Source organism: Odontomachus brunneus, unplaced genomic scaffold (assembly GCF_010583005.1).
Source record: "Odontomachus brunneus isolate Ranch 3 - 2012 unplaced genomic scaffold, Obru_v1 Obru_scaffold_002, whole genome shotgun sequence".
Taxonomy (NCBI): Eukaryota; Metazoa; Arthropoda; class Insecta; order Hymenoptera; family Formicidae; genus Odontomachus; species Odontomachus brunneus.
In genome coordinates, this window is record NW_022639452.1 from 2,022,401 (window position 1) to 2,034,305 (window position 11,905).

General features: G+C 31.5%; 3 protein-coding genes across 4 annotated transcripts in view; 2 read left to right on the plus strand and 1 right to left on the minus strand.

Annotated features, from left to right (window-relative positions):
* LOC116841134 (aminopeptidase N-like) overlaps positions 1-2,831 on the plus strand; it is a 7,924-nt gene extending 5,093 nt beyond the window's left edge. For both annotated transcript variants that reach the window (XM_032808729.1, XM_032808738.1), the window contains exons 8-12: positions 97-371; positions 566-756; positions 896-1,195; positions 1,590-1,653; positions 1,757-2,831. In XM_032808729.1, the coding sequence (XP_032664620.1) occupies positions 97-371; positions 566-756; positions 896-1,195; positions 1,590-1,653; positions 1,757-1,930 (1,004 nt within the window). In that variant the 3' untranslated portion in view covers positions 1,931-2,831. The remainder of the gene's footprint in view (positions 1-96; positions 372-565; positions 757-895; positions 1,196-1,589; positions 1,654-1,756) is intronic.
* The window catches only part of LOC116841172 (keratin, type I cytoskeletal 10-like), a 24,237-nt gene extending 12,350 nt beyond the window's left edge, over positions 1-11,887 (minus strand). The window contains exon 1 of the mRNA XM_032808810.1: positions 11,617-11,887. Within this exon, the coding sequence (XP_032664701.1) occupies positions 11,617-11,702 (86 nt within the window). The 5' untranslated portion in view covers positions 11,703-11,887. The remainder of the gene's footprint in view (positions 1-11,616) is intronic.
* On the plus strand, positions 3,025-11,294 carry LOC116841132 (aminopeptidase N-like). Its single transcript, XM_032808714.1, has 12 exons — positions 3,025-3,172; positions 3,687-4,191; positions 5,459-5,935; positions 6,088-6,271; positions 6,882-7,038; positions 7,309-7,390; positions 7,542-7,915; positions 8,289-8,563; positions 9,168-9,358; positions 9,437-9,745; positions 10,055-10,118; positions 10,474-11,294. Exons 2-12 carry the CDS (start codon positions 3,710-3,712, stop codon positions 10,738-10,740), a joined length of 2,862 nt encoding a protein of 953 aa, XP_032664605.1. The 5' UTR covers positions 3,025-3,172; positions 3,687-3,709; the 3' UTR covers positions 10,741-11,294.
* Positions 11,888-11,905: the final 18 nt, after the last annotated feature.

Below are 11,905 nucleotides of genomic sequence, written 5' to 3' on the forward strand. Positions count from 1 at the left end.
CACACACACACACACACACACACACACACACACACACACACACACACGATTGAAAGAATTTTTAATCTTTAATAAATTTGATTTATTATGCGATAGGATACTACCGCGTCAATTATAATATGGAAAATTGGCGTAGACTCACAAATTACCTGAAATCTGACAATTACAAGAAGATACATCCTATAAATCGTGCTCAACTTATCGACGATTCCTATCATCTGATGTTGGCAGGCCATCTCGATGGCACAGTATTTTTAGAACTCTCGAGCTACCTAAAACAAGAGAGAGATTATATACCGTGGTATCCTATGAAGAGGATTTTGTCGAATATGACGACATTTTTCCGATTCCCAGAGAGTGCATCGATTAAAGTAAGCTATAATATCAGCGAATTTGATTAATTCGCAAGATGTCAGATATTGAGCCGTTGCGTAAGATATATATTCATGTTTACAATCTTGTTTATTCTATCGAAAAAGATTTTAATCAGACTGAGTAATTTATCCTCGACATATATAATTAGTAAGGAACCGACATCAAATTCGTACTATTTTATATTTTCCAGAAACATATGCGAGTAATCCTGAATAATGTGCTTGAGGATATAGGATATAAAGATAATTTTGATGACACTAACTTTACAAAACTTTTAAGATTATTGGTATTAGAGCTGATATGTAAACTCGGTAACGCCATGTGCTTGACAATGGCTAATACAAATTTAGTCGCGTATCTCGAGAATCCCGATGCACCTGAGTAATTCCTTCTCTATATATTTCTTATTTTATAAATTATATCTTGTTTTATAAATATAATAATCTCAAGATATCAAACTATATCTATATGATCTTTAATGAAATGTTTGAGTTAAAATTTTCATATTTATGTATAATAGTATACAGCCGTTGTGGGAGGAGTGGATATTCTGTATGGGAATGAAGAATGCGGACGATACCAGTTGGTCACGGATGATAAACGAATATATGCTCACGAAGAAGTCCGAATATTTAGATTATCTGAATTGTGCGGAAAGTTCCATATTGATTTGCGATTACATATCCAAACTTGTATCAAATTATTTTCACATAGGGAAGCATGAACGCTTGCGAATCATACGTAATATCCTAAAGAGACATGCGTCGGACGATTTAGTTCTTGATTATATTTTAACGAACTACAACTTGATAAGAACTATGTAATAATATTTCTTTCCTTTTATAGAAATTTTGCTGTCGCTCGGAAGAGAAAGAGCTGGTGTCTGTTTCTTTAAGTTTCACTTAAGAGAAATCTCTCGCAAGAATTTCAAAACAAGAAAATTCTCTGATTACAGTTACATAATTTTATATTTCATAATTTCATAATTAGCATATCATTTAATCCATACAGTTAACAGAGTATATGCCTTTTTCGGACAAATTCACAGACTTAAAAGTTTTTAAATTTTTATAATTGAATTTTTATAATTGAGAGAGAGTGAAGGAGTAGACACAGGCATGCTTTTCTTACAAGTTATACTAAATATCAATTCGTAAGAATCGGGAAAATTTGACATATTTAATAATAGTGATTTTCATGTTTCAATTTTGCAGTGCACAGTTTTCAATAATAGATTTTATCATCCCGAATATATACAGTGTGGAACAGTTGCAAAAGGTTAATCTTTCCTTCTTAATTGATTACTCAATTTCACTTGTCTTTGTATATTTTAATAATTGCATTACTTATTGACAATAAATATCGAAATTATTTGTTTCAGGTAGAGAAATTCGTAATAAGTCATCAGTTTAGCGAAGAGGAAATGGAGTTTCCAGTAAACTACACGCAACGTCTCATATCCAGTATTGCGACTCAATCGAAGAACATTCGGACAGAAATAAAGATGTTTACTAATCAATTCAATATTAGTGAAACTAAAATGATTTCGATTTGAATCAAGAACCGAATATGACGAAACGATCGTTTCACTACGTAGAACACATGCTCTCGATCGTGAAGTGTAAGATTAATTGCTATTGAGAACACACACAGATATAATAATTTGAACTTGTCATTCAACTAGGATTTAGGATTAAACTTAGAATTAAACGCAAACTAAAGATTTAATAGGATTAAAGTTGGGATATATTAACTTACTTATTACTAAGTGAACAAAAAAACATCAAATTGACATTTGAAATGTCATGCGTATGCGTGAAACGTTCTCACTCAATATTTCAAAAGTATTGCAAAGATATTACTGGATGATATATGATCTCTTTAAGAATATCGTAAAAATATTTTTAGAATATTTGGGTGCCAAAATTATTCGTAATGATGTTGATACAATGTTGAAATCTACATTAGAAAAGGTTATATAGTATTGACCATCATTGCAATAACGTTTTATCAATGCTTTTTTGCTCACTGAGTAAAGTTATAAACGTTTGTTATTCAAATTACAAAAGTTGTTAAAGTTAATTTGTTGTTACTTATTTCTTAAAGTCAGTACTCACTAGAATTTATTTAACTTGGGATTCAATTTATAATTTTATAATCGTATGCGCATTATTAATATTATTTATTGATTATACAAAGTAGTGGCAACGATGTATCAAAGTAGCAACATCATTCGAAATGAGAAAATTTTGTAATCTCAATTATATGTTATACAAGTTTAAGTACAGTGATGTGTATTCCATCGCCAGATATAACTTCACATCTGGAAACTTGATATTTTATATATAGAGTTAAATAGCTTTATATAAATGAAATTATATGAAATTGTCGCAGAAATTTCTACGCACACATAATTTTGTAAGGAGTAAATTATAATATACATGTTGCAAACTCGATGAAACTTTTCATATCATGATTGTTTCAGTATTATTTATTATTTCTTTCTCTGATCTTTTGAATATCTATTTGATACACGTTCGAATACACCGTTAATATCTCTGTGCCTCAAGTTCACAAGTACAAAGCTTGTTAGATTTGTTTACTACATCTAGCACAAAAAAAAATACAGAAAACAATAAAATCACCAGACACTGATATCGTTATTAGTATCCAGCGATTTGTCGAAGTAGCAGAACACTACAATCGCACGAGTATCGGGATACATTTCTGATATTACGAAGGATTGTCAATTGTTGCAAAATTATGTTTTAATCAGAACGGACGTCCAGTATACAAGGTAAGACACCAAGAAACAGAAAATAAAACATTTTCCTCGAATCTAAAAAGAAAAGGAATTGACATTTACAGTGGCGTAGTCAGAAAAAAGTTTCGGGGGGGCTGTACTTTTTATTTTTGACGAATAAAAAAAAGATCATTCGAAAAAATTTGTCTCACATTTAGCGTAACCCAGAAAATTAATTTCGGGGGGGCTGAGAGAACTGCAGCCCCCTGGCTACGCCACTGGATATTTAGATATTACCGATAAACGGAAACGAATTTTTTTTTGGTTAAAACGCATTTCTATCAGAATTTTCAAATACATGCATGATTATAATGAGAAACGTCAAAATACATCGCTGTAGGAAATTTTGATTTGTTTTTACTTATTATCGTCATCAATAATTGGTTTATTAAGAAAACTGCGAGATTTTCAATTTTATCAAATTGCACGAGCAATATTGAATCGTTCCGTGTACGTTCTTGTTTCTACTCGTTTTTCTCTTCTTTAACAAATATATGTATTCACGCAGATCTCGGAGATATAAAAAGCGACATGGAATACTTGAAACTATTAGTTATTAGCTGCCTGCTCTTCAATGTCGCGATGGCAATACAATGGAAAAAAACGGCGGCAAATTGCTCGTCCGATTATCGTCTACCGGCAGTGGCAGATTGTTACCATTACATTGTTAGAATAATGCCATCAAAAGTGTTAGATTATGATTATGATTCTTTTTATCATGGGGACGTTACTTATTTAATTAATATTCATCAGATAACAAAAAATATAAGTTTGCACGTTTTGTCGGAAATGCAATTAACAGACATATCTTTGGTTCAACAATCTCCCAATATCACTTACATTCCAGTGAAGTTCTTTTATTGCGAAGAAACGGAGATTTTAACGATCATATTCGATAGTGAACTATCACACGGAGAGTATATGTTGAAATTGAAATTCACTAATATACTAGTTAGTCCTTACAGCAACGGCTTTAGCGTAATTAAATACAGAGACAACATAGGCATTGAAAAGTAAGTAATCGTTTAAGTTCTTTAAATTCACAAATTAAACGAATTGAAAGATCGGGCAGGTAGTTTATGTCATTAAAGAATGAGTTAATTAGTAATTAAAATTTTGTTCGTAACACACAAGTAAGTTATAAATCAAGTTCCATTCGTTATTTCGAATAGATATATTTTCGGATTATAACGGACGCAGGTTGCTGATCGGCTCAATGTTTTTCATTGTATTGAATAACATTCAGTATTAGTAAACAGTCTGGTACCGTTACTGAGTCCACTAAGCTTGCACGCTGATTTTCGTCGAGTCGATCATTACCGAATATATTCACTTAAAAAAAGAGTTAATTTTTACTAATTTATTAATTTATATTTATATTAATTTTTTTATTATTAGAGTAGCTAAGAATTTTAAAACAATGGAAAGAAATCAATAATCTGACTATTGAGGTCATAACGATATATTATAATATTATTAATGAATTACGATGACTTTCGTACCTTGTGGAGAAAAAGGATTAATATTAATTTCCATGCCCAAAGCGTTCTAAGATCATTCCGGTTAAATTCAGAACATCCTGAGATATATTTTGGTAGTTCTTGGCGCAGTAATCGAACAGCGATTCCACAATTGAACTCGGAAAATTTCCAAGTTTTAAAATCTCTTTCATTGATTTCTAGTCTTTTAACCCTTAAACACTGATACAGATTTACCAAAATATTTCGAAGTTTGATAATTACATGAGAAAGTGTGCGAAACGTCTTTCCTTGTCGCCACTTCGTATTTTACGGACCAAAGAAAAGATAGATGGACGCGATGTGTATACGCTTAAGCGGGAGTGAAACAGCAATACACGGAAAAAAAGGTTTGATTGAATTAACCAAATATCTGGTCGAATATGAACGATCCAGAAATTCCGATTGAAGTAACCCGAATTCTGTTTAAGTCAACCAAAAATCTTATTAACTTAAACAGAATTCGGGTTACTTCAATCGGAATTTCTGGATCGTTCATATTTGACCAAATATTTGGTTAATTCCAAACCTTTTTTCTATGTAGATTTTTTTATTTCATTGGGAGTCTATCAGACTCCTGTCAGTGCTTGAGGATTAATAGTTGAAAATTTGAGAACGAACTTTGGTCCTTCTTCTTCCGAGGTGCAGGAAGTACACTAAATAATATTTTCTCGACATTCACATCATACGCTATGTTCTAACTTGAATAGCGTCGTACGATCATTAGAGATTGATCTTTTGATACATCATTGAAATGTGATAGGAAACATGTGATGATGAATTTTCTCTGGAACGCCCGAACAGTATTTCCTTGCTGGGACGAGCCTACTTTGAAAGCGACTTTCAATATCTCAGTGCAGCATTTATCGTCCTATACTGTTTTGTCGAATATGCCGATATTTCAGCAAATGCCCATGAATGATAATACGGTGCTGACGTACTTTTATACCACCCCTTTGATTTCCCCTTATCTCGTGGGGATTGTGCTATTCGAGGATCTCGTATCGATTTCCAATAACAATTCACTTATCAACATGTGGGGTAGCCCAGAAAGCCTCAAATCTAGTATTAATAGCTCAGAAAAAGTTTGGGAATTACAAAGCATGTACGAAATTGCTGTAAACTGCTTCGAGTACATTAACAAAAGTGAATATTTTACTATAATTAAAAAAATGGATCATATTATGACACCATCTCCCACACATCTGATGAAGTATAGCTGGGGACTCTACAGTTACAAGTAATGCATGTGGATTTAAAAAAAACAAAGCGTGATACACAAGAGAACCAGAAATATTTTAAGTATTGAAAATCTTAAGGATTTGAAGATATAAATATTTCTGTCTCCGATCTCTATCTAAATAATTGTTCAAAAGTCGATTAAATTTTTAGAGAATCAGATCTCTCGTATAGTACGAAAAACAAAGTTTTGGAAAAAGAAATTTATATGGAATATCAGATAGCACATAAGGTAGCACATCAAGTGTTTCGTACTATGGTCAGTCCGACTTGGTGGAGTTACGAGCCGCTGAATGATGGAATCGCAACGCTCTTTGGACTATATTTCATCGATAATGTAATTTTGTGCTTATATAGTATATTTTCTGTACGTTAAAGCCTAATCTACAATGTGCTCTTGGCTTCCTGTTTCTTGTCCTCTGTCTTTTTTTAGTTTAAGGCTTAAGGTGTAAGTCAGAAAGTGATAAAGAAAAAAAACAGGAAGCAAATAACACAACAAGCTTAAAGCTTCATCTATAATGTGTTATTTGCTTCCTGTTACTTTTTCTTGATCTCTTTCTGACTCAAACCTTAAACTAAAAAAAGGCAGAAAACAAGAAATAGGAAGTAAAGAACACATTGTAGATCAGGCTTAAAGTTTAAGGTGTGAGTCAGAAAGAGATAAAAAAAGAAACAAGAAGCAAATAACATATTGTAGATCAAGCTTAATGCTAGTTGATATCGCGAAGATTGCCAAATTTATTCGAAATTACATAAGATTTCAAACGCTTTTATCGATTTCATCATTTTAAAGGTATCTTTCAGTATGTGCTTTTTACGATGATTATAAAAAAGAAAAAGAAAAGTATTTTTTTCTTTTTTTTAGTATCGGGAGAAATATTAAATATTATCCAATGATCTCGATATAACAGTCGCTCAATCATACATATAGATACGTTTGTTCACAGTTTTTCGGGCACACAACGTTTTCGGATTACTTTATGATGGAGATACAACATCAACTTTTCTTTGAAGATGCTGAATCTCATATGAGCCCAGTTATTCGCGAAGTCAATACTCCTAATGAAATCGAGTCCTTCGTATCATCGAGCTCTCGGAAGAAAGGTGAGACTTAAAAAGAAAAAGAAAAATAACTGAATAATCGCTCGAGTGTGGAACGTGAATGAAACGTGAAAGAAGACACGATAGGCTAACTGTGAATAAATTTGTTGACAATTTAGTAGTATATAAAAATTTAAAAAAAGAGTATTCAAAATTTGCAATGCTTTACAAATTCTTTTTTGTGAGATTAATTGATATTCATCAATTATTATATACCATTGCAAATTTATTTTAAACTTGTTTAATCTTGCCTTATATTGTAAATGATTGTAGCAACTGCTATAATGCGTATGATGTCCCATATCGTTGGTAAGGAATTTTTCATGGGAGCTATCAACCGATATTGGCGTTACAAGTAAGTGACATTTTTTTTTTTTATTTATACTCTGCATTAATTAGACCAAACAGCTTAACACATATAGACGAATTAAATTGATAAATTTGTATTCCCGAACCCAGTCTGTTGCGATATTTACTATTAATCATGTTAAATATTACGAATACAGCGAATCTTGGACGGTCAATCTGGACGATCTCTGGAAAGCTTTCGAAGGAGTCCCAATGCCACGACATGCCAAATTCGAAGCATATTACTTGGACACAGTAATGACAAACTGGTTATTTAACAGTGATTATCCAGTAGTATATGTAGATACTGCCAGTAACTTTATAACGATTACGCAAGAATGTTTTTGCAAGCAAACGGCAAATAAAAATGATACCGACAAATTATGGTGGATCCCCATAACTTATACTCGCAGATCATTTCTCAATTTCACGGTAACTTCGCCTATACTTTGGCTAAAGCCAGAGGTTCCGTCTAGAGTTATTTACGAAGTTCTCAAACATGATTGGATAATACTCAATGTGCAGCAAACTGGTGAGTATTGACCGATATATCTACTCAGATAGCACAGAGAATTCAAAAAGAATTCAGTTATATGTCACCAATTCTGAGTTCATTTCTCAGTGCAAAAAGAAATCTTTTTACTGAACTGAACTCTGAAGAATTTTTTTGCATCTGAAAATGAACTCAGAATTGGTGATATACGACTAAATTCTTTTTGAATTCTCTGTGCTATCTGGGTATTCATTATTCTAAACGTATTATTTTTTTATCATCCCCCACCCTTGTGAAAATTGAAATTAGAGAGCCATCGCAAGAGCCATTAGCAAGCGACGATTACTCATAAATACATATGTGATCAGAATAGTCTCTAGTCCTTAATAAGCCTGATTTATTTTTTTGACAGGATACTATCGCGTTAATTACGACAGGAACAACTGGCGAAAGCTCGCGGCATACCTGAATTCTGACGAATACATAAAAATACACCCTATTAATCGCGCTCAGATTATCGATGATTCCTATCATTTAATGTTGAAGGGCTCTCTCTCTCCTGCGATATTTCTTGATCTTTCAAACTACTTAGAACGAGAGAGAGATTATATACCGTGGTATCCTATGAAGAAAATTTTTTCGGATATGTCGACATTTTTCCAAAACCCCAAAAGTAGATCCATCAAAGTAAGTTATAATATCAACAGATTTTTTATTAATTAATAGAATGTCAAGAGCTAAGACGTCGTATATAAGATATCTGTTTACGTTTGCAAGATAATTTGTTCGTCTCTTCGAAAAAGATTTGAATTGGACCGACTAATTTAAATAATTTAATATACGTATTTTGTAAGAAACCGATATTAAAAATTCGCTCAGTAAACATAAGTAACAGCTCAGGTAGCACAGAGAATTCTAAAAAAATTCAGTTGTATGTCACCAATTCTGAGTTTATTTTTAGAAAAAGAAGATTAGATTAGATTAGATTTTTAGATTAGATAGAAAAAGAATTCTTTTCACTGAACTGAACTCTGAAGAATTCTTTTTACATCTGAAAATGAACTCAGAATTGGTGACATATGACTGAATTCTTTTTGAATTCTTTTTGAATTCTCTATGTTATCTGGGAGTAGTACTATATCTATATTATAATTTCCCACTCAACAATATAAGTGCAATATAACACATTTTGTACATAACAATTACGTTGTCGAATGGGAAATTACGACATTGATGTAATATTTCTGTTACTCGGTATTTATTGGGTCGTACTGTGTTTGATAATTTCCAGCAACATATGACAACCATCCTATTTGGTGTATTGAACGATATAGGATATGAAGAAAATGATAATGAAGCTGATTTTACAAAACGTTTACGATTAATGGTGGTAAAATTGGCTTGCCAAATCAATTTTATTGACTGCCTCGATGTGGCTAATGCTAAGTTGTCAAAATATCTCGATCAACTCCAACTGCGACAGTATGTTAAGATAACGAATTATATAGTCCATTATATAATTTCTCGAGAAAATTTTGAGAAAAATTTTCTTAATTTTAGATACCAAATATCGCCGTCGTGGATAGACTGGGTTCTCTGTACGGGTATGATGAAAGCGAACATGACTTATTGGGAAAAAATGCTAGATTTGTTTATGTACACAAAAAATATTCAATACTTAGAATATTTAACTTGTGTTGAAGATCCCGTAATCATCACTCACTACCTAGACAAGCTAATAGAAAGTCATATTCCATTCTTGGATGCTCAAAATTCCATTCGTATCATACATTCTATTATAAGGAAACATGCAACAAAAGATATGGTGTTTTCTTATACTTTGATCAATTTCTCCAAGATAAGAACCCAGTAAAAATACTTTTTTGTTTATAAAAATTATATTTTTATTCGGAAGAAAAATAGTAAAATATTCAGAATGAGCAGATTCTTTAATCTCAACTGCATATTTCGTTATTTGACGACTATATATCAGTTAATCGATCTAATTAACAATGTCTTTCTCGAATAAATTTATCAATTTTAAAATGTCTATAATTAAAAGATAGTAAAGAAATAAATATTAGTATGCTTTTTCTTCCGAGACATAGAAATATAAGTTCACTAGAATTGTGAGATTTTGACATATACTAATGATCATTTTAACATTTAATTTTGCAGTAAAGGTGTATCGATATTAGAAGTCGCCGCTCAAAGTACATATAGTTCGGAACTCTTAACTCAGGTTAGTTTTACGATTTCGTATTCTCTCTTAATTTATTCCCTTATAGAAATTTAATAATGTCAATAATAAATTGGTCAGTTATTTTTAGTAATTTCATTACTAGTTACTATAGTAACGAGTAATAAAACTATTAAAAATTATTGGCCAACTTATTATTGATAGTATTAAATTTCTATAAGGGTTGCACACTAATTTCGTTCGTCTTTCTTTGTGTTAAGTTACACACATACTTGTGTGTATGTTTTACAATTAATTATGCTCAAAACGAGAAATTTTATTGTGTCAGATATATACGACATAAAATTATGTTACTGCATTATGTTTTGACAATAAATGTCGAAATTATATGTTTCAGATGGAGGATTTCGTAAAGTATCATACTCAAAGCATGATGCCAATAATTTCGTGGTATAATGAGGTAATATGGTGGTTTGATGAAAATTACTCGAAACAACTGATATTTGTCATTAACGAACGATTGAATCAAATTCAACAAGAAATAAACATATATAGTGATCTGTTTCCTGATCTATTAAAAATTCCCAGAAATACATTAACATCAAAAAGTTTCGATTTTTATCAAGAAGTAGATATAAATACATATACTCGGATGATGGAATGAAAGTTTTTAGTTACTATTGAGTACACAGACATAACATAATAGCTTTGATTTGTCATGCAGCTATGATCTAGAAGATTAAGACTTTTAACTCTCTCTCTATTAAGATTAAGATTTAATTTAAATTAAAGATTTGACAAAAAGAGAATTGAAGTTAGTTATTTATTATCCAGTAAACAAAAAACTTTAAATCAACATTTGAAATGTTGATTTTATATATGAACTGAACGTTCTCACTTAATATTTTAAAAATATTACGGGATAATGCAATTTGTTCGCGATTATACCGTTAAAATATTTTTAAAATATTTTAAAATGCCTGTAAGTTATTCGTAATGATATTGATATAATATTAAAAACTATGTAGTAAAGAAAGTTGAACATTATTGAGTATCATTACAATAACATTCTATCAATGTTCTTTTGCTCATTGGATAAAGCTATAACGTTAATTATTAAAATCACAAAAATGTCAAATAAAATTATAAAAATTGTTAAATATAGTTATTTATATGTATTTTGTAATAAATTATGTAACATTGTTTTCAACACACTTACATCTGCCATTTTTCATTGTTATGCGCTAAATGTTTTTTGGACATATCTGTAAACGGTGATTTGATCTCTCAGACAACACAAATGTCCTCAAAAACATCATAAGACGTCTTTAGGACGTCTTTAAGACATCTTTAAGACAATACCTAATAAACATGTCTTAAAGATGTTTTAAAGACGTCTTATGATCCGATTTTGAACGTTGTGCGGTCTGGGCTGTTACGATAATAGCTTTGCGGTAATAAACAAACGTGAACGTATATAAAATATGAATAATCTAATTATATTATACATTAAGCCTATTATATCAATATTTATACATACCCTCTGGATCTTGCGATGTATCTCATCCTCCGTATTTCGTACAATAAATTCCGCAGTACCGTTTCCGACGCAGCTCCATTCGCCATTACGCGCCAAAGGACGTTTCAGTGATGCTCGGCGCGATCTAACGGATCTAAGTTTAATTAGGTCGGTAACGATTCGAAAGGTAAGGAGACATCTATCAATTAGTTCCATTCTCTCCGTTACGAGGCGCTTCCGTTCTCGGTCTGTGATTGGATAAGACAGAGTGGGACGAATTGAACGAAAGGTTGTGAATCTTCGACAGCAC

Bases quoted from the DNA above. Each gene is read 5' to 3' on its own strand.
- LOC116841132 (XM_032808714.1), top strand. From the start codon at position 3,710: ATGGAATACTTGAAACTATTAGTTATTAGCTGCCTGCTCTTCAATGTC. The intron at 9,359-9,436 runs GTATGTTAAGAT...TCTTAATTTTAG, and splicing joins GATCAACTCCAACTGCGACA to ATACCAAATATCGCCGTCGT. The intron at 10,119-10,473 runs GTTAGTTTTACG...TATATGTTTCAG, and splicing joins GTTCGGAACTCTTAACTCAG to ATGGAGGATTTCGTAAAGTA.